Here is a 23,265-nt window from a genome sequence, read left to right as displayed (position 1 = left end):
CCTCTGGGTCACCACAGCACGTGTGTGTCAACATTAAAGGCCCCATCATAGTCCCTGTAGCATTCTGCCTTGAGACAGGGCTCTACCTCTGTGTTCCCACCTCCTCCCCTAGACTGGAAGCTCCCGGAGGGGAGCCCCTGGGTCTTATTTAGCAGTGTCTTCAATCCTAGCATGGAACCTGGCACAAAGTAGGCACTCATGTAAGATAAGTGATGCTGATCTCTTGGCCTCACTTTGTCAAGTCTTATATACCTCCATAGAGGTAGGTGGGAATTGAGCCTCTCTCCCTCTGGGTGGGAGTCAGGAGAGACCACCACGGTCTCTGTCCCTATCTGCTCCACCATCTCCATCACAGTGGTCTGACCTGTGTGTGAGCTGGGCTGATCAAAGCATGGGATCTTCCATCTGATCCCTTCCTGGGTCCATGAGCTCTGCTTCTGGGCTAGAGGACATGGTCCAAAGTCCAGCCTGTCACTAGCCTGTTCTACAGACAGAAACTGGAGAGAAGAGCCCGGCTGACGTGGGGCAAACTCATCCCACCCCCAGTAATCACAAAGGGGCAGCAGGTTTACCATGACCCTGATTAGCCTCAGCAACAAAGTGTCTCGTAACAATTTTCATCACATCCCAGGACAGGGGGCCCAGCCTGCTCAGTATGAACCATAGTGCAGAGCTCTAGGGAGGCCCAGTGTAATGCCCAGCATCACACTATGAGGCAGGACAAGGCAGAAGCCACCTGGAGCAGCTAGGTCTCTTCTCAAGAGATTTCCCATGCTCATATAGCCCCTGCCAGCTCCTCACCCCACACAGAGCAGGCAATGTTGCTCAGACTCATGCCTGGTTGGAAAGACCAGCCAGCTTCCTCCTCTGTGGTATCCATGGTGAGAAAAGCAGTGTTTGAGTTCCTGACTGTGGGAAAGAAGAGCTCCAGCTCCCCAGTTATCCCATCTGCTCTCGCTTCTTGTTCACCTCCTTAAAGGCCAGGATGGGAAAGGATGCTCTTACCTGCTAAGATGAAGATGCCCACGAGAATCAGGAAGACCAGCAGGTAGAGCCCAAGGACTGCATGCTTCAGGGCCGACAGGGAGCCCAGCTGGGTGCAGCAGCCACCCGCCCGTCCCTTGTGGCACGGACCTACACAATAAGGGTAAGAAGAAGAGAAAAAAAGACATTTGAAAATCCCCAAAGCCCTTTTTCTCTTTTGGTCTCATCTCTCCCTGATGCATGCAGATGTTCACATGGAACCTCTCACACAACTTCTGCACATCTGTAATGCAGCTGGAATGGTGGGAAGCTTTTCTGAATCGTGAGAAGCTTTTCTGCTTCTATCTCTCCTCCCATCCTCTGTGCTCACGAACTAGCCAGACAGGCATGCCCACAGCTCACGAGGCCACGCAAACCCACCTCCTAGAGGCAGTCCAAGCCACAGAGAAAGTTCACATAGGCTGGAATATGTGTCCTTTAGAAAGTGTTACTGTCCCATGTGATCAGGAGAAGATGGAGAGAATTTTAGAAAGAGGTTGCAAACTCCAGCTTCTAACAGTGGCCTGGAAGGGATGTGGGCCAGGTGGGCCTGGGGAACCCAACAGTGCATGCTCAGTCTGGAAGAGGCTGCCATGCAGGAAGAAAGGCCGGGCGTTGGCAGATCCAAAAATCACTTCTCCAAACCACTTCTGGCTTCAAGACAAGTCAGAAGTGATTTGGAGAAATCTCCCTTTTTTTAAGTGTTGACAACTAATTAGAGAAAAAAAACAAAAAAAAACACTAGGGAGCGTAAACAAAACAAAACACATTTACATGCTGGATCCAACCACCAGTTTACAACCTCGGGTTAAGATTTACAGGAAAACATAGTACCTAACTTCATCCTGTGAAACTACACAACGATCACCAGGTTCTGGCCAAAATGAAACAGCAAAATATCAGAGGTCTAATGGAACTTATGGACTGTCTAGTACAACCCCTTCTGTTTACAGATGAAGGACATCAAATGTTAGTGACAAACCCTGGGTGAGGACCCAGGTGCCCTGACTCTCTGTCCTCCTTCCACTGGACTTCTCCTTCGAGGCAGCCTTCAGATGGCCGGTGCAGAGCTCACCAACCTCCACCTGCTCTGTCAGCTGACAATGGAGAGGAAGGGATGCCGTCGCACCCTGACCCCCAGCACGGCAGGTAAGAATCTATGGAGGGGGGACTTCTCTAGTGGCACAGTGGTTAAGAATCCGCCTGCCAATGCAGGAGAGATGGGTTCAAGCCCTGGTCTGGGAAGATCCCCCATGCCGCAGAGCAACGAAGCCCGTGCGTCACAACTACTGAGCCCACATGAGCCTAGAGCCCGTGCTCCACAGCAAGAGAAGCCACCGCAATGAGAAGCCCGCGCGCCGCAGCGAAGAGTAGCCCCCGCTCGCCGCAACTAGAGAAAGCCCGCACGCAGCAACGAGGACCCAACACAGACAAAAAAATTAATTAATTAATTAATTTTTTAAAAAAGGAATCTATGGAGGGCCTTTTTTTTTCAAAGTACACATGTCCCTATTATGCACATTCTCCACCCCCTGCAAGGGAGAGTATTGCCAACTGGAGAACATCGCGCATAGAGGTATGGGTGGGAACCGGAAAATGAAATAATGAAATAATGATGATGAAATAATTCAGAGTCAGAAAACCTTTGAGGTGCTTCGGGGGCTCCTTATCACCTCTCAGGTAACACTGCCACCTGCACGGCCTTCAGGAGGTTTGGTGACCACAAGGGAAATGGCGGTGACCACGCTGGTGCCCTGGCTCTCCAGAGGTATTGTTCAGTGAGGAACATTTTCCCACGCATTTACTCCATTTTATTGAAAATGCTGTTGTTAAAACAGCTAAGTAGGACTATTATACGATATTTCCGTAAAACATCGGGTACGATTTGGAACAAGTTCTCGAGAAATACAAATTCAGTTACCATTCTCATCAAGACTTAAATGTTAACAAATTTTCTAGACTTAACCTGATTTTCCACAAAGGCCTGCGCATCTTTCTAACTCACCCTAAATCTTCTTTTCCAGAATTTTCTATCTCTTTCCACACAGTAGGATCTATAACCTGTTTTGCTCCTAAATACGCAAGCTTCTTGTAGCTTTTTTTTTTTTTTTTTTTTTTTTCTCATGAGAGCCGCTGGCTCGCGGGTTGCAACTCTTAGAGAAAAGTTTTTTTCCCTCGAGAGTCAAAGCGGTAGGCATAGCGTAGTGTATTATACAAATATTAGTATCTTTATTGCAATGGTTGTTCCAGCTCTCCTCATCCCTGTTTTTCTTGACATAATGATGAGAATAATGGCAGCCTAGCTACTGGGAGAGGTCAGAAGGTACCCAGGCTGAGATGCTGTTGTCCTTATGTTTATCCCCAATCCATCTTGGGCTTCTTCTTTTGTTGCTTTTGTTTGACCCTCTTCTTATTTCCCTTGAAGGTTTAATTAAGTTCAACCATATGCTGTTAACTGTTCCAGTTTCACTGAAATGTTCTGTATCTTGTTGATTACAAAAAGAAATCGTTCTCTCAAAAAGATGTTGATATAATTTTTTGCACGTAACTCTTTTATTGAGACACAACAAGACATTATATTAACACTATGCCTGAGCTCGAGGCAGTCTGTTTAGTAAGCTGAACATTAATACAGTAAAGGATTGAGCGCAAACAACACACATTCACGGGTTGACAAGTGAGGCTACTCAACGATTTATAAAGTGCTAGATTAGTGCTAATTGTCATTCAGTTTGAAATTTTTCACCTTGGGGAGGAAAACAAAGCAATCAGGACCCCTTCCTTCCTCTAGGAATGAAAACATTTTCCTAAACCAATCAGTCACAAGAGCAAGGGCTACTTTTCCTTTACTCCCACTAATTAGAATATCATCCCTTTACTGTCAAGTCTGTACTAACTGTCAATATTTGGCAGAATGGGGGAGGAAAATCACACAGCCAAGAAGACTGCTAAGGTGCATTTTGCCCTGTTGCTTGCACGTGTATTGCCAGCTCATTGTAAGAGTGGGGCGAACTGCAATGGTATAGTTCTATTTTTTCCCCATCAAAAAAGAGTAGTTCCCTTCTCCTCTACCTGAGGCTTCTGTCTAATAGCAAGCACCCCTGGTGACAGGTCCCTTCATCAACTTACACACACAACATAGACCTTCCTCTGAGAGAGCTCAGTCCTTTTAGCTAGACTCAATTACCTTGCGCATTACACAAAATCCATTCTAGATAGAACATAAAAAGGGTTTCAAATAGAGATTTTCCAGAAACATTCAGTGAACTTCCGTTCCACAAGCGGAACTTCATTGAATGTTTCTGCCAAGATGGCTAGAGAATATGATTGTAAGGGAAAGAAGACAGTTTAGGGGCAAGACAAGTTACTAAGTCTGCCCAAAACACATTTATTGACTTTTTAATATAACATAGCAGCAGCATGTTAGCTGAGTAGACCATTCAAATTATTTAAGCTTGTTGGAAGATTGAAAACACTCCAAAACAATGCAATCAGTAAAAACAGTATGCTCATTTATTTTTTAAAAAAAGTAAAAGAAATGAGCCATCAAGCCATGAAAAGACATGGAGGAAGCTTAAGTGGCGATTAGTAAGTAAAAGACACCAATCTGAAAAAGCTACTTACTGTATGATTCCAGATTTATGACATTCTGGAAAAGGCAAAACTATGAGGACAGTAATAAGATCAGTGGTTGCCAGGGGTTGGGAGTGGGGAGGGATGAACAGGTGGAGCACGGAGGACTTTCAGGGAGGTAAAACTGCTCTGTATGATACTGTAATGATGGATACATGTCATTATACATTTGTCTAAGCCCATACAATGCTCAACACCAAGAGTGAACCCTAACGTAAACTACGGACTTTGCACGATAATGACATGTCAGTGTAGGTTCATCAGTTGTAACAAATGCACCTCCCTGGTGGGGGATGTTGATTATAAGGGAAGCTGTGCACGTGTGGGGCAGGGGGTACATGGAGACTCTCTGTAATTTCCACTTAATTTTGTTGTAAACCTAAAACTGCTCTAAAAGTTAGTCTATTTTAACAAAGTAAAGGTTTTTTAAAAAATTATTTATTTGGCTGCATTGTGTCTTAGTTGAGGGATCTTTGTTGCAGCAGTCAGGCTCCTCTTTAGTTGTGGCGTGGGCTCTAGAGCGCACGGGCTCAGTTGCCCCGAAGCATGTGGGATCTTAGTTCTCCAACCAGGGATCGAACCCATGTCCCCTGCAGTGGAGGGCAGATTCTTAACCACTGGACCACCAGGGAAGTCTCAGTAAAGGTTTTGACTTATAGATTGTTGGGGTAAAAACTCTAACAGACTTTTATTGAACACCCACTGTCCTACTGTGGTAGCCAGCCTTCCAGATGGCCCCAGATGATCCCATCCCCTTGTATAGTCTCCTTCTGCATTGTACCAGGATTGGCTTGTGTGACCAGTAGATTATGGCAGAAGTGATGGTGGGTCACTTCTGAGATGAGACAAAAGACACTGCAGCTTCCTTCTTGCTTACTCTTTCTCTCTCTTGAAATATTCATTTGTGGGGAAGCCAGCCAGTATGTCATGAATACACTATGGAGAGTCTACACGGTAAGGAACAGAGGCCTTCAGCCAACAGCCACGTGAGTGAGTCTGGAAGCAGGTCCTCCAGCCAAATCAAGCCTTCAGATAACTACACCCTGGCTGAGATCTTGACAGCAGTCTCACGAGAGACCCTGAGCCAGAACAACCCATCTAAGCTGCTCCTAGATTTCTGCCAGATTGGACTATATGTATACACATATTTTCTGAGCAGAATTTTGGATCTGAAAAAATAAATAAAATCTTGGATTTCCTTGCACATCCATGGCTTCCTCAGAAACGGAGTGAGATAACAAATTTTCTTGTTTTAAGCTGCTAAGGTTTGGGGTCATTTGTTACGCAGCAGTAGATAACTAATACACTATGGTAGGCATTGGGAAATACAAATATAACAAGCTGTGTGAGGGAGAGATTTTGTCAGTGTCATTCACGTCCAACTTTCCAGTTCCTAAACCAGTGCCTGGCACACAGAAGGCACTCAGAAAATATCTGTTGAATGAGAGATGAAGATACAATCACTGCCTTTCAGATGCTCACACCCGAGGGGAAGAAGACATATAAACTGATAACTATCACACAAGTGTGAATGAAGCAGGTGTAGAGGGGCGATATGGCACAAGCAAAGCATGGCACTGCAGAGGCAGTGAGTCCTTCTGTGTTGCAGGTCATCTCAGGGTCTGCCTTGAAGAGGCAGCAACTCAGCAGGGCTTTGAAGGACAGGCTTTTGTAGATGGGCTGAAATCCGTTATCTTTCTCTCCAGCTTTATCGTCTGATCTATAGCTATTAGAAATTTGAAAACTGTGACTTGAAGAAGAAAACTTTCTTCCTCCGTGTGAGAACTGTTCTGAGGAAACTACCAGACCAAGCTGTTAGTTATTAAACATAGTCGTTGCTTGCAGACATGCTCACACACAAAACCAGATCGAGGGAGAGAATGGCACCAAAAAAACAAAACAAAAACTCTTCCAAGATCTGGGAGAATCAAGAGAAAGGGTTTTCATCTTGCAGTGGCCTCCAGAAAGGCGGGTGACATCTCAGACGATCAGGAAGCCAAGAGAAGGAGGCTCAAGAGGCTTGGAGAAGACAGTGACTCTAAAAGGGCAAATAGGAACTAAAAAATACGTACAAAGTGACTTGCAGACTGGGTTCCGAAGGCCAGGCTGGGAGGTGTTGTGTGGAACCGTGCTTGGTGAGGAATGGCTAGAAGCAGTCCGATGGGTGGTTTCCCCACCTCTAAACACCCATCTACATGTAACTGCACAATTTTCCCGTAGCTGAGCATCCCTGGGCTATTATTTTCTTTCTCACTCCACTTTTTTTTTTAACTTAAATTTATGTAAGAAGGAAATTTTATATCATCCCCATAAGTGGAAAATTAGTATCTTCCTATTCCATTATTATTAATGGAATAAATAAATGGTACTTATTCCTTTAAAATAAATATCTAACTATTAAAATAACAAATTCACACCCATATGTCACCTTGAATGCCACTGTCGTATATAGTCACATTCTGAGAATCACTGACTTTAGTAAAAGTAATTAAATCACAGTCCAATGCAAGTTGTGGAGAAAAAGTTGATGCTCTCCATAGAAGAATTCACTTATAGAGAAGCAAAACCAAACTTTTTAGATGTTCAAGATTAAGAATAATCTAGAAGGTAAAATGTTAAGGATTAAGTGCCATTGAAATAACCACGTCAGAACCCTGCCCTCATCTCTGATACTAACCTCATTATTCACAATTGTCGATTTCCATCTCTCCCTGCCCTGCTTGTCTAAAAGTCCTCTGAGACTCACCCATTTCCCTACCCATCAACCAGCACACAGCAGAACTGCAATAAGGTTCTTTGCAGGAACAAAGATATGTGGGACTTCCCTGGTGGCGCAGTGGTTGAGAATCCGCCTGCCAATACAGGGGACATGGCTTCGAGCCCTGGTCCGGGAAGATTCCCACATGCCGTGGAGCAACTAAGCCCGGGCGCCACAACTACTGAGTCCACGTGCCACAACTACTGAAGCCCGCGCACCTAGAGCCCATGCTCCGCAACAAGAGAAACCACCGCAGTGAGAAGCCACGCACCTTAACAAAGAGCAGCCCCCGTTCACCACAACTAGAGAAAGCCCGCGCACAGCAACAAAAACCCAATGCAGCCAAAAATTAAATAAATTTATAAAACGAACAAAAGACATGTGTAAGTCATTTATTTTTGGTGCAAAGACTGGTTCTTACAGTGGTTGTATGCAAATAGTTGACACATTTTTGTTGGCTGAAAAACAAATTTTTGAGCAAAATTTTGGTCTGAAAAAATAAACAAAATCTTGGCTTTCCTGATTCACCCATGACTTGGAATAGCTACTTAGTGCCCACATAGGTGAACTGTGGGAGCAATTCATTGGAACTGAACTGGCACTTAATCCTAGCTGAGCATCATCATCACGTGTGGTGCTGTTGATGACATCCAGAGGCCTAAGCCACATTCTTGCCTTGGACATTCTTGTTCTGATTCAATGATGAAATCATGCATCTATGGCATCGAGGTACCCAGTTCTGGAGTAAGGCATTTGTCATATCAAAACAATGTGAAGACACATTTTTGGAAAATCAATTAAAGTCTTTCTATTATCAGAGCTTCATTTAATTTTTTTTGAACTTTGATTTCTTTGTAATAGGACACACACAAAAGGAGGTTCCCTCAAACTATTGTATTATTCCCAGAGGTTAAAATTGTGACAGGTTCCTTTTAATCATGGGAACAAGAGTGCCCCCTAAAGAGCTTTTGCTAAAATACTGTTTCCTGAGGGTGGTGAAGTGCTTGGGAGCAAGGATTAACGAACAGAAAAGGGAAGTCTACCTGAAAACCACTTGGTCCCAGACAGCTGAGCTGAGGATGAGTCGTGAGATGGTCCCCCAATGTTAGTGGGAGCATCAGAACCTCTGGGTCTTTGTTTCCCTGTACTATATTAGGCAGGTGAGGGTCCCTGACACTCTCACAGGAGGACAAGCATGGTTTTGGGGCTCTGTGCAGACAGATTCAAAGCCTGCCTTTGGCACATATTGGCTGGGAGACATGAGAAAGCATTCTGAGTTAGCCCTTGCATCAATTTAGCCTTTCTTTGCAAAACTGAGTTTTCAATTTCTTAACCATAATTTTAAGGCATTTGGGGAGTTTGAATTTATTTGTTTGAATTTATTTTCCTTCCATTTGAAAAAATACTCACAAATCGCATCTGATGAAAGTGGGTATTTACTTCTTTCCAAAGAACCTGGGTCTAAACAACATTAAAAACAAATAAAAATAAATAAATAAAAATAAAACAGGATGAAATCATTCAATTGTCACCTAACTGAGTTTTACCAACAACAAACACTCAGCCTTTTTTTTTTGTCTTTGTTGTTGTTCTCTTTGGTCCCATAGCTCATACACAGCAGGTGGAGATAAGGTTTTATGGCTGGGAGGGACCTTGGCGCTCATCCCATCCAAGGATCTTGTTAAACCCTCCCAAGGTTGACTTCCTCATCCTCACTCTGGTTACTCATCACCCACATTGTTCATTGTAATAGGCAGCCCCAAATAACCTCTGTCTTTGAAGCTGCCACCACTTTCTGGCTTTCATGGAGACCTCTGTTTACTTTTCCTCAATAAAAGGAAGAGGAGGGTGTGAGGCAGGGACATTACAGAGCAGTTTCATCTGACCTGAGTCCAGGAGGGTCCCAAACCACCAGCCGGGGTGGGGTGAGCACCAATCACCTCTGCCCTGTTGGACCACACACCTGAGTCTTCAAGGCAGACAGCCCAGTGAGGGCACCAGACAAAGGGGACTACAGTCCTCTGCATCATCCGATGGGATCCCATTTCTAAGGAAAGGAGAGGGAGGGATGGTGGAGCTAATTCAATTTATATGTTATGATGACCTAGGACAGTTTCTCCAAGTACTTCTAGAGATATTTTGTAACTTCCCTGCAATACTTGTTATTTTTTCCGTCCCTATCTATTTCTCAAGTTACTCTGCATAAAAATTCTTGAGAACAATCAGGGGCTTGTGTCCTTATTTATCAGCAGTGGGAAGGGACCCTGGCTGGTGTGCATATAATTTTGCAGCTGGGGCTGAGGGATGAAGAGAGAAAGCCAGGTGGGAGGGGATAGAGGGCAGTCAAGGTGAGCTGGCTGGTCACTGCAACCCAGGAGGAGGAGAGAGGCCAGGGAGTCCCAGGAAAAAGAAGCAGGTCCTGGGGCTGGGGGAAGATGCCCATACTCTTACCCAATATGGGCAGTGCATGGATTGGAAGAAATGCTGTCTCAATGCAGGGAGACTCAAAACAACAGTGGGCTCAGGGTTCGGCCTAAATAGGGGCCAAAGACCCTCCTCCAATAGAGTGGCTCTGGATCCCTTTCAGAAAGATTCCCGGTTCCTCTCCTGGCGCCTTGTCAGAGGAAATAAATCATCTGATAATGTATTAGCAACGTGGAGGCCAGGGCTCAGCTATTTCCATGTTTAAATCATTACTCTTTCCAGGCCGCTAGAGCAACCTCCCTCCCATGCCCTGGTCCGCCTTGGTTTGATGAACTGGTTTATCCTCGGGGCAGGAATAAACCAACCCCGTCTCACTCCCCCAAAATCCCACCACCAACTGAGTTGGAAGGACCACCTGGCTGTTTGGTTTTGAACACAGGAAGACTAAAGTCTCAGCCCATGCCACCTGTACGGGAGGGAGCTGGGACTGTCCCTGAAGCCTCCAGGCTCAGAAGCCTCCAGCTCTGGCCTCTGCACAGGAAGAGGTGCAGGCTGGGCCACAGGTGGGAGTTCAGCAGATCTGAGCAAAGATGACGGTCCTCAGACCCACCGAACCTCCGTCACCTGCTAAGGCCTAGAACCAACAGTTGTCAGGTATAGAGCTTCACTGGGAAATCATGGCCAATAATGGGATAGTTAACAATGAGAATGGAATTGCACCCATCAATCAATGAATAAAAATACACATTTGTCGAGGGTCAGCTCCCAGAGAACAGGGTCTGTGATTCATCTCTGGATCCCACAGGTCCTGGCATATAGCAGATACTCAATTAACATCAGTTGGCTGTTTGTAGATAAGTGAGACTAGTAAACTGAGCACAAATTTACTGGGCCTTCCAAGCCATTGTTTAGGCTTTTGTAATAACCATGTATTCTAGTTTCTGTATTTGATGCTTTGACATCTTGGAGCCTTGGGATAGGAAACATCCTCCTTTCCACCACTCAGTTCACCTTTGTATCCAGGAGTTGTGCTGTTTCCTTTGGTGATGGAGTTCTGCCCCTCCAAGAGAGGTTCATGATCTCCTAGAACCTAGGACCTAAACTAGATACAAAGAACTCTGTGGCTTTGAAAACTTACCTAGAAGTAGAGTAGCTGGAACAACCATTTTTTTATTCCTGGTCACAAACAGAACACTTTACCAGGAGGGCCTTCCTCAGAGGGCAGGGAAAGGACACACCCAACGAGCTGAGGGTCCTGGGGCTGCCCTGGGCGTCCCCAGGTAGGCAGGCTTTTCTTACTTCCACCCACTGGCAAGACAATGCCCTTTTCACCTTCAGTCTGTCAGCATCCAGGGGCCACCCCCGCCCCCAATCCCCATAAACCTACATGTGAAAGGCAGCTCCCCCTGGACACACTGGAAATGCTTAGCATGCTTAAGATGTCATATTTACATTTTAATAGATGCCCTTAGGTCAGGGTTGGGAGATCATCATAGCTCCAGAGGGAAGAAAGGAATTCCTACATAATATACTGAGGTCAGAATGGGACCAGAGAACCAAGATGCCCAGATAGAACTTGCCGGGCACAGGGACAAGATCAAGCTCACTGTTACCCTTGCACAAACTATGAGATCATTTTCAAACAGAGACACTGTTAAGAGTGAGTAGTGCTCTATGAATCAACAGGCAGGGAGAGCCGAGCGCCATAAACCAAACGGTTCCTGCAAGCTTCAGACAGGACACTTGTCCCAGTCTCCCCTGTCCTCTTAATCCTTTTCAATCTGCCCCTCCCAACCTGATTGCTGCCATCTGCCGCCTTCCAGTCTCTGGTACGTTCTATCTTCCCAGTCCCTCCTCCATCAATTGGAGAAACTCACCCACACGGAGTGTCAGGAGAGGAGGCCAGCAGCCAGCCCCTCCCTGCAGCCCCCTCTCTTAACAGGACTTCCTAAACGCATGGCTTCTTCTGGCCGCTCTGAACATCTTGGGGTATCTTGACTTGAACTCAATCTCAAGCCAGATAGCAGGAAGTAGGAAGGTACCAGGGAACAGGTGGGCTTCAGGACACTGTGGGGAAGGCTGGAACCATCACGGGCCCCCATCAGCTCTGTGGCTGGGCCTTAGGTTAACCAGCATCTGCGTCTGCAGGGCAGGGTCCCGGCCAGCCCTACCCTGCTGGGCTCCCTCTTCATGGCCGTGTTTATATCTTCCGAAACCTACTGCTGAACTCTGCATATGCAGTTTAGACTCCAGCCCAGAAGGCGCAGGAGATGGTGGGGGGCAGGGGGAGGATGCTGGGGAGAGAGGGGCATTTCTCTGACCTAATGTCTGTGGAGGATAGTGTCCCAGGCTTCCCTCTGAAGCCATTTAAGACCCTGTCCTTGTGCTCCTGTCCAAACCTGTTTGGGTTTATATCTATTTCCTCTCAGAATAATTCATCCCATCTCTTTCCTGCAACAGAGCCATTTATTCCCACGGCCCTGTCCTAGGTTTGTCATTGCCCAGGATGTCTCCACCTCTGAAACCTGAAACTCCAAGAATCCACGCTCAGCCCCTCACCACCAGCAGCCTAGCTCTTGAAAGTCCAGGGTCTCCGAGTCCTGGAACCGCAGTGAACAGGGTGAGCTACGCTGAGCGGCGGGGTTTAAGGACCAGGCAGATGTGGATTTGAATCCAGGCTCTGCCTCTGACTACATGGGTGACCTTGGGCAATTTGCGTCACCTAAGATATTACCTTCTCATAGACAAACTGGGAATAATAATATGTCCTGAGGTGTTTTTTGTTTGTTTGTTTGTTTGTTTGTTTTTCTGTAGGCGGGCCTCTCACCGTTGGGGCCTCTCCCGTTGTGGAGCACAGGCTCCGGACGCGCAGGCTCAGCGGCCGTGGCTCACGGGCCCAGCCGCTCCGCGGCACGTGGGATCTTCCCGGACCGGTCCCCGAACCCGTGTCCCCTGCATCGGCAGGCGGACTCTCAACCACTGCACCACCAGGGAAGCCCCTGAGGTGTTTTTTAAATTTACCTTAATTATTTTTTTTATTGGAGTATAATTGCTTTACAATGTTGTGTTAGTTTCTGCTGTACCACGAAGTGAATCAGCTATATGTATACATATATCCCCTCCCTCTTGGACCTCCCTCCCATCCCTGCCCCCCACCATCCCACCCATCTAGGTCATCACAGAGCACCAAGCTGAGCTCCCTGTGCTTTGGAGACAATGTATTGAAGCCCTGAGCACAGCCTGCTGCTCCATCAAGGGGAACCATTTTATCATGATCGCTTGTATGTATCATATCGTATCATCACTGCTACAGGACCCCTGCCCCCTTCCCATCACCTCCCTTGGCCTCCCCCGATCTCCCTGCCTCCACAAGAGCCAAAATGATCTCCAGAGCTCCTGGCGCTCCAGGACAAGGTACCCCTCCCCTGGCCTACACACCACGGTTGGGAAGGGGGCACTGGTGGCCTAGGGATGTGTGCTCCAGGCAAGACCCCTATCATCAACACTCAGTCTTGCCAGCAGTTCTGCCCTGAGACCAGCACCCCAACCTCACTGAGTCCTCGATCCTGACTTCTATCAGCCCCACAGAAGCCCCAGGGCTCCCCATCACCCGCCATAATCCCCAGACAGCCTTGTTTCTTCTCCTTTGACATCTCCCTCCCCATCTGCTGAAACCTTCTCACTGTGGCCCAAGAAGTCCCAGCCAGTCAACCAAAAAACCCTGATTTCCCCAACCTCTGCTCGAACATATCCTTTTCTTTCTTCTTCTAACTGAACCTTGCTTCCCTTGTCTTCTCAAGTATGGATTTCTCTCTCCCACATTCATGCAACTGACCTAAGGGTGTGGTGGGTGGTTTTATTTGCTCCTCGTTACTTCCAGAACCTTCTCTCTTCTCCATAAAACTCCCAGCTCTCGGGCTTCCCTGGTGGCGCAGTGGTTGAGAGTCTGCCTGCCGATGCAGGGGACGCGGGTTCGTACCCGGGTCCGGGAAGATCCCACATGCCGCGGAGCGGCTGGGCCCGTGAGCCATGGCTGCTGAGCCTGCGCATCCGGAGCCTGTGCTGCGCAACGGGAGAGGCCACAGCAGTGAGAGGCCCACGTACCACACACACAAAAAAAAAATCCCATCTCTCACATCACACGACTGTATGCTTCTCCTTGCACTAAGGGACACGTGCTACCCTCCCCATCTCTGCGCTCACTGTCGCTCTCTCTCAATCTCCAGTTCTGACTCTTCCTTACCTTCCCTCTCCTAATGGCACGTTCTCCCTGATACACTTGAAATGTGGGCAAAAATGAGATGGGCTCGGAATGCAAAATACACACCGGATTTTGAAGGCTCAGCCCGAGTAAAAATGTATAAATATCTCCATCACTTTTACAGTGATTACATATCGAATTGATACTATTTTGGATATACTGGATTAAATCAAATATATTCCTGTATTTAAATTCGGTTCATCTGTGTCTCTACCCGTTTGTGTGGCTACTAGAAAGTTTAAAATTGCACATGTGGCTCACATGACATTCTGATTGGCTCTACCAATCATCAAGGCCCTTTCTTAATCTCAATTTCACGCGTCCCAGGTGAAAGCTACCTCTCAGGTTTTCCTGGTGCCCTCCGTCCAGAACGCCGACTCGGCATTCCCTGACCTCACCATGACCTACTAACCATGGACCCCACCGTCTTTCCACCACCCTTCCCGTCTCCCATCCAGCCTTCCCTTCTTGTCCGACTTGCATTCCATGATTTACGTTTTCCACTCTCTCCCACAGGCTCCCCTCTCTCGTCCCTCTCTGGCTTCCTCTCTCACTCACTGGGCAGCACTCTGACCCTGGTTAAACCTAACTCTGCAACTGCACTGCATCCACAGAGTGGAGCATGGCTGGGAAGGGAAGGACACGCCTCCATGCTCCTGACTTTGCAGGAGAACTTCCTTCCTTCCCAAGGCAGACTGCGGAACTCTCCCCTCTAAACTGCACTTCCATCTGAAAATGAATCACATTATAATGCAGGGTCTGTGTCTTCTGGGGACTTTAAGCCCCTTGAGGGCAGGAACCAAGACCTTTTATTTCTGCACTCACCAGCAGCACCGTAAAACCCTGTCCTCTTTGGATGAAGGAGGTCCCAGTTCCTTGTGAGGACTCAGGTGCCCGGGGCGAGCGAGGCTGTGTGTAGTCTGCACCAAATGCCATCCTCCACCAGGAACAATGAAATGCACCCCTCGACTCTTCTGGTAGCCAACCTCGGGGACCTACTGTCTCTGATGGGGGAACAGGGGTGGACAGACTCACACCTGTCACCGAGCCAGGTGTCCTCGGGACCCAGAATATTTCTTACAGATCCTATTGTACTCTTTGGGGATTAGGACTAAAAGAACTTGCTTGGTTTCCTCTAGTATCTAGTCTTCACGAGGAAGCCCACTAACCAAAACTCTGCCTTCTTTAGCAGAAGGAGGAACCAGCCTTAAAACACTGTCCAGGGGCTTCCCTGGTGGCACAGTGGTTAGGAATCCGCCTGCCAATGCAGGGGACACGGATTCGAGCCCTGGTCCGGGAATATCCCACATGCTGTGGAGCAACTAAGCCCGGGCACCACAAGTACTGAGCCTGCGCTCTAGAGCCCGCTAGCCACAACTACTGAAGCCCGTGTGCCACAACTACTGAAGCCTGTGCGCCTGGAGCTGGTGCCCCGCAACAAGAGAAGCCACTGTAATGAGAAGCCCACGCACCACAATGAAGAGTAGCCCCTGCTCTCTGCAACTAGAGGAAGCCCGCACGCAGCAACGAAGACCCAATGCAGCCAAAAATTAATTAATTAAATAATAAATTAAAAAAAAAAAAACACTGTCCAGGCCAGGGGCCTCTGAGAAGTGGCGTGGGTGCTTCCTGGGAGACCCTGGGTGGCAGCAGCTGTCCCTGACCTCCCTGTCTCCCCCTGTCCTCCATTTCCCCAACATGTGCAGGGGACTCCCCAAAGGGCAGGGAGGTGAAATAAGTGTGTATCGAGGGTGCACTGTGTCCAAGCTGCTCTACTCGGGTTATATCATGTGATTCCCCCCACGGGTCCTGTGAGTTGAATAACATTATTCCCATTTTGCAGATGGGAACACTGAGGATGAGAGGGTCAGGGCCCCAGTGAAACAGATGGCCCACTTAAATTGGGAAATGTCATAGAATGCAATAAAGGGAACATATGCAAAGGTGTGGCCAGGGTGTAAGATGCCCACAAGGGCCAGAGTGGTGTCCTTGAACTGTAACCACCTCGGTTACAAAGGCCAGGAGGGGAGCAGTTACTGGAGCCTAGAAGGAGAAACCCTGAGTGGAGAGGGTGGCTTACAAGGGGCTGTGACCTCGGGTGAAGGACACAGTGGCCCAAGGTGACCCCATAGGGCAGGAGCTGAGGATAAACACACAACCTCCCATCTTTCATCCTCCCCGTCCTGCCAGGGTGGCTCCCCGCAAGGCAGAGAGCGGCGAGTGGCAGTGGGTGGGAATGGAGGGGCAACAGAAGACACCCCGCGCCGAGCCCAGACCTCCCAAAGTTCAACATCTTGGTACCTCCCTGGGCTGTCCCCCATCTTGTGGAGGGACAGTCCCTGGGGCACAAGAGATCCAGGATCCTTCCTGGCCACCAGCCCCCAGTGAGCTGGGGGAGCTGAGTGCACCACGGCACCGCATGAGTTAACATCTCTGCTATTCTCCTGCTCCAGTGCCGGATTCTCCAACCTGTAGAGGGCCTGACCCTCTGTGAGGCCCCAGCCAGACCCTCCCAGGAAATGCACTCCCACCCTTGGGCAGCTGCCCGGCAGCCCTCAGCTACGCCAGATGAACCAGGGAGATGTGATGGATGTAGATGTGGGGACTCCCTTAGGAGAATAATTTAATTTTATGGGGCAGGGACGCAGGAATGAGGAGCTCAGGCCCTAAACGCAGCAAGCGGCCTGGCTTGCAGGCGTTGGGCGCGGCCAGGAGCATGTGCAACTCATTACCTCTGCGAGCCTCCCATTTGCGGCCGATAGATGATGCTGGGAGCGTGGTGGAGGGCCCGAGGCCACGGGGTGAGCGTGACTGCAATATTTTTCTGACACTAACACCTCTCTCTGGCCCTTGGAGAGGGCCGTGGAGGAGCCAGGCCCGGCTGAACACCACCCACGCCCAGCCCTCTGCCTTTGGGCGCCAGACTGGAAAGGCTTCAGCTGTCCGGGGAAGGGAAAGGCAGGACCAGGGAGGGGAGGGGGAAGGGGAGGAGGAGAGACACAGAGGGGGTGGGGTGAGGTGGCGTCGCAGGCCCAGACGGCCCCTGTTTGGGTTTCTGCTCCAAGGGAGCTGTTGGTGGGCCCTGAGGTCAGCGGGGGCTTGGCTGGAAGACCTTGGAGGTCGCGTTCTGCCATGAGCCCACCCACAAGTCCCAGCCACACAGGTGGAGCCCATGCTCTGCCCCGCTGGACACCGGCAGGTGAGGAGGGCCCTGCCTGGGCGTCTTCCCATCCACAGCGGGGCTCAGACACAGGAAGGAGGCGGCGGGGTCCTGAGAGGTGGCCCGGCCAAGGGGTGCAGAGGATGGAGAGGTCCCGAAGGTGTCACCATGGAGCAGGGGTGCGAGGGAGAGAGCCTGGAAGAATGTGGGTGGCACCATGCGGGAGAGGGGCAACGTGGCCTGTCATGGCGGGCGCCTAATAGCCCTTCAGCTTCCTTCTCACCTGGTGCGTGAACAGAAGGGAAGGGATGGGGGCAGGTAGGAGGAGAAAAGAAGCCAACGGGAGGGGAGAGCAGAGGAGGGAGGCGCCCGGGACCTGTACAGGAGGCCGCGTTTACATTCTGTCTTTAAAGTCCCACCTGCGTTGACGCCTGAGTCATACCTCAATATCTAGGCTGCAGTTTTGCAGCTTTGCTCCCCGCTGATCCCAAGATCCCCGGGGGCAAGAGGAGGCACCCCCTCGCCTCCCACCTCTCTGCTTTCAAGGGGAAAATCCTGGGAGGGACTTGGAGCCCCTACAAGGCCTAGCAGACGACACTGCTTTCATTTACTCAAGGCTCGGAGTGGGGGAGGGGGTGCTGGCAGGGTCCCCACGTCTGTCCACCTCTGCTTTCCCATCAACCTCCCTCCACCCCTACCAGCCCCACCCCTTCCTCCCTCTCCTGTTACTCTGCAGAGATGAGAATCAAAGCAGCAAAGTGCCGGGGAAACAGGTCAAATCTGGCTTGAATTTCCCCGAGTTGGAGCTCACCTTTTTCCTCTTAGAAATGAGAGGGAAGGGGAAAAAAAATCAAACCATCTCAACACTCCAGTCTCTCCGGGGTCTTCATGGCCGCCCCTCCACCCCCGGCCCCATGTCTGGCGTCCAGGAATGAAGTGTGGAAGAGACCCAGACGATGTGGAAATCAGGTTTAGAATTTATTTGTTCCGCCACCTTTAGATTTCAAGGACCCCTGTGTTTGCTCAGCCGTTAGTTTGGTCATTCAACAAATATTGATACTTGGGAGCACCTGCTGTGCACCAGGCTGGGAGACACTGATGAACAAAACAGAGATGCGTGCCCTGGTCCAGCCTATGCTCTTCCCATGAGGAACAGAGAGTAAACGGTAAACATGATAAATAAGAAAATGATACAGTGTGTTGAGGAGACTAGGACTCGGTGAAAAAGGAAAAAGAGAAGCAGGGAAATGGGTGTGCAGGGGAGGACGGGAAGCCCTGACACAGAGGTGAGATTTGAGCAAAGACCAGAAGGAGGTGAGGGGGACGCCTGGAGGGTCTGGGGGCAGCGTACATCGGATAGAGCATGCCAGCAGGTCCACTGTGAGAGTCAGAGGCTCCTTGGCTACAGTCAGTGCCTGGGTTTTTATTCAACGTGGGAGCCTTTGCTGGGCTTTGCTCCAACTTAGGTTTTAAAAGGACCACACCGCAAATACAACATCCAAGTCTGTTTCTGTGCACAGAATTTTAGGACTGGATGGGAGCTCAGAGACACCCCCTCTGCCCCTGTGGAGCACAGAGATGGAGACACTGAGGCCCAGAGAGGGGACGTGCCCATCAGGTCACATGCCCCGGGGGTGGGATGGGGACAGGGGAGGGAAGAGTCAGCATCCAGCCTACATCTTCCGACCTCTGCCGTCCACACTTCACGGGGTGCTGCGGCTCAGGTGACCCCTGGGACACTTGCTGGCCTGGTTCTAAAACTGCCCCCTGACCAGATCTCCCCATGGCTGGGGTTACTGTTATTTTTCAGTCCTTCTGGTCCAAATGGCCTTTTTTTAAATCTCAGGTTCAGAAAAGGGGAGGTAAGATGAGGTCAAGAGAAGGGGGAGCCATGGCCCAATGACACTCCCCAGGCCTCTCCCCACCCCTGGGGTCCCCCTGCCATGCCCTTCCCCACTGGCACCCCAGGATGGCCCTGGTGGTCCTGCAATTACCTCTCTGAGTTGTACCCCAGTTCTTTCTTCCCAAATCAGGCCTCTTTACTGATGGGCCAGTGGGGAGAGGGTGGATGAAGGATGTGAAGGCCAGCTTGGCTTTGCTGATGTACTGATGGGGAAAAGCTGAGCATTGGTAGCTCCCTGGGGTGGGGGTGGGGTTGGGGGTGGGGGGGGGGTCTCCCTCTCTTCCCAGGTGTCATTAACTTAACAGAAACACTGGCCTGTCTGGTGCAACTCAGCTGGTAATACCTTTCCCCAGCTACCTCTTCTCTTACAAAACTGTATTCAGTCTTTAAGGCCTTTACCAGAAAGGCTTCACCCTGCTTGACTTTAATAATCACACATATTTTTACCTCCTTTACATGGTGGGTAATTGTCCCCATGCCAGTCCCTCCCACTGGGATCAGAAGCTCTTGGAGGGCAAGGATGGTTTCATTTCTCTCTGGAGCATCTCTGGCACCTAACCCTTAGCTTGACACATTGTGGGTCCTCAAAATGTGGTTGTGGACTGGAATTCAGAGGAAGACCTCTGATGGTGGGTAGTTTACTAGGGCAGGTGAAGAGCCCAAATCTCCTGTCTCCTCGCCCTCCTGAGACAATCCCTAGTCCCTGCCTTTCTGAGCCACCTAACTTCCCTTCCTACACTCAGTACCTCTTGGGAGGAAAGATGGGGTTGAATGAGGGGGAGTCATTTCTAATGTTGAGTAATTTCAAGACAAAGGCAGTTGGCAGAGTGGAACACAATGAAACATGGTGCTTGAGAAAAGGTTGAATAAAGGCATCTGGGATGGTTAATTTTATATGTCAGCTCAGTTGGCCATAGGGTAACCAGATTAAACATCATTTTTGGGTATCCATGAGGGTGTTCTAGATGAGATTAGCTTTTAAATTGGTGGAATCAGTAGAGCAGATTGTCCTCCCCAATGTGGGTGGGTCTCATCTAATCAGTTGAGGGCCTGAGTAGCACAAAAGGTGGGGGAATTCACTTTTTGCTTCCTGCCTGACTGCTGGAGCTGGGACGTATCATCTCATCCTCTCCGGCCCTCAGACTGTGATCTACACCACTGGCTTCTCTGGTTCTCAGGTCTTCTGACTCAGACTGAACTATACCACCAGCTTCCCTGGGTCTCCACTCTACAGACAGCAGATCGTGGGACTTCTCAGCCTCCATAACCATGTGAGTCAGTTCCTCATAATCAGTCTCTTTTTCTGTGTAGACATCCTTGTGCTTCTGTTTCTCTGGAGAACCCTAAGACAGCCTGTTTCCATCTCATTGACCATAAGTTTTTACAAAACTCTCCTGTGAGTTTCCTTCCACTCATCTTTGAAGTGGGGATGAAGCTCTCATCGCCTGTACTCACTGCAAAGAGGAGTGTATTCATTCAGGCAATAAGCATTTATTAAGCACCTACTAAGTATCGAGCTCTGTGCTGGATGCACAGGAGTTGGCTGTTAGCAAGGTGCGCTGAGCTCCTCTAGAGGAAACTGCATCTGTTGAATCTCCAGAGTTTTAGCAAATAACCAGCCCCCAAAGATGCAGTGCGGTCTGGGTCACTAGGATGGGGCCCCTTCCTGTGCCATGACCTGAGGCCTCAGTCCCAGGGGAGGATGAGCATCTGGAGAGGTGCGTTCCCTCCTTGCAAACAGTTTAGGAAGCGCACTGGAGGCTCGTCACCCGAGAGGGTCTGGGTTCTAGGTTCAGTTGCCTTTTGTGTGACCCCAGCCTCACCCAGAGGAGAGGATGGCAGAGAGGCAAAAGGATTGCCCTAGGAGTCAGGAGCCTCAGTGCTGGGGCCCCTCTATGACCGACGAGCTGTGTGATGCTTAATGCTTTTCTCAGTTTCCACTAGCTCATCTGTAAAATGCGTCTCATCTTGCTGGTCACACAGGTGTGTTGAGATGCATGAATGAGAAAACACACAGAAAAGACCCTTCTGAGCATGCATTTCGACCTATGCAATATTGTGTGTGTGAGTGTGGGGGGGTCACCAGCACCCTGGGGCAATGCCAGGATCGGGTGGAGGGGGCAGGGCTGATCTCGCGCCGAGCCAGAGGCACTCACCGTCCTCACACAGGTTCAGCTTGGACAGGCTCCTGCCATCAAAGGGCTCCTCAAAGATGGAGCCAGAGTCACGGTCGCTCACGGTGGCGTGCAGGTACATGGCTTTGTTCTCCATCGCGTCCTGCAGCAGCAGGAGAGGAAGGGAGGACGCAGCGGGGAGAGAAAGGACATAAGCTGTAGGTGGAGACACAAATGAGTGGTGACCTTAGCCTGAACACTGGGAAACTCCCTCATCAGCAGGCATCAGTCACCGGATGCTTAGGACCCCAATTCATCCTCCTCAACTTCCTTGGCTTGGGGAGGCCAAGGCCCTTTGGACCTTTCTGACCATGGGATCCGTCCCCTCCCTTTCATAGGTCTTGGTGGGGCTGGAGCCCTGCGCTGGGGGACACCAAGGGCCATGCTGGGTGGGGCTGGGAGAAGCCAACCCTCTTGACCCAAGCAGAGGAGTTTCCAAGATTCTGGAGCCCCGGGCACATCAGGGAGACTTGGGCTTCTGCTCTGTGTTGGAAATGGAGAGAAACTAGACATAAAATGACGTACAGAGACCACCAGCCAACACAGCTAAGACCAGAACTGCTCCCAAACCTGGCCGTGCTGGCATGGTCAGAAGGGCTGGGTTCAGGGGACCATAGCAGGGATTCACCCCCATGGGAGCCCAAGGGGCAGGTGGCCTCGGTGAGGTCCCCCAGACACTAAGGTCTGGGCAGCCTTAGACTGGGGAGGGCCCTGGTGTCCGTTGGCCTCCTGAGGCTGGATCGCTGGGGCTTGGGGAGGACCCCGTGGAATTTCAAGAATGTCCCATCAACATGGGGAAATGCTGTGTATGCTATTTGAAATGAACCAGCCCCGTTTACACAAGTGTGCACAACGTGATCCCATTTTGTAATATCTACATATGTCCCAAGTACGTGACGGGAGAGATGATGTTCAGAGATGTTCTGGGTTTCCCTGGGTGAGACATGTATTACAGGACTCTGGTTGGGATTGTGGGGATTTGTGCTGCTTTTTGTTTGCTGGATTTTCTGGGTTTTCTATGATACGTTTGCATTCTTTGTGTAAGAAGAAGAAATCATTTGCGGAGCCAGATCACTAAGTATTTACGTAAAATACTCAATATCCTTTTCCCACATATACGCTCGGTGATTTTGCAAATGACTCTCCACTTTCTGCTCAGTTCCAGCCATTGATTTATGTTGACTTTCGGTTCTGATGCTCTTTGACTATCTGGATATCGAGCCCCCAAATTCGCTTTTAAAAAGTGAATTCTTTGGAAGATAAAAGCCCCCCAGGGAGGATGGATGGGTCCCAGGCCCAGCGTGAAGCTAACTCAACCCTGAGGCCCAGAGAGCCTAGCCAGGTGTCTACCGCTGTGAGAAGGGGACAGGGCCTGGCCCGTGGCATTGCGGGGAGAGTGGCTACTGACTGAAGGGAAAGGAGGCACCCACCCTGTTCCAATAAATAGAGACAATGGCCAGACCCCCTTGCCGGGCACAGCAAACACAAATCCCCTGTTTTCACAACCTGACTTTTCTCTCCAGAGACCTCTGACCTCAGGGCTGAGAGGCAGCCAGAGCTGACCAGTTGCCATCCACCTGTCCTTCTGCTGGCCCAGGAGGGATGGCTGGGGCTTCTGCTCTTCAAGTAATGAGATGCCGTCTGCCCCGCACACACGGTCACGCATGCACACACACACGCAGGCACACACACTCAGGGTGTTCCCAGGCCCCGTGGGCCTTTCCTCCAGCCAGTGGGAGGGAAGGCTGGAGGGGAGCCCACAGCCCTGCCAGCATCTCTCTTCCCTGCCCTTTGGGGTTCCTGGAGAGACGGCTCCCAGCGCCGCTTCTCTGGGCTGCAGTTGTGTCCAGTTTGCGAGTCCCCTGATGCTGGCCCTCCGTCTAAGTCCCCCACCCAGGGAGGGCCTCTAGGTGCGGCCCTGGGCAGCTC

General features: G+C 49.9%; 1 protein-coding gene across 1 annotated transcript in view; it reads right to left on the bottom strand.

Annotated features, from left to right (window-relative positions):
• Positions 1-21,433, bottom strand: part of SCARA5 (scavenger receptor class A member 5) — a 114,842-nt gene extending 93,409 nt beyond the window's left edge. The window contains 2 exon segments of the mRNA XM_007466157.1: positions 1,006-1,134; positions 21,319-21,433. Coding sequence (XP_007466219.1) covers positions 1,006-1,134; positions 21,319-21,433 — 244 coding nt within the window.
• Between the last annotated feature and the right edge of the window lie 1,832 nt (positions 21,434-23,265).

The sequence above is a fragment of the Lipotes vexillifer genome, unplaced genomic scaffold (assembly GCF_000442215.2).
Source record: "Lipotes vexillifer unplaced genomic scaffold, Lipotes_vexillifer_v1.1 scaffold308, whole genome shotgun sequence".
Lineage (NCBI taxonomy): Eukaryota > Metazoa > Chordata > Mammalia > Artiodactyla > Lipotidae > Lipotes > Lipotes vexillifer.
This window is presented reverse-complemented; position numbering and strand designations above follow the sequence as displayed.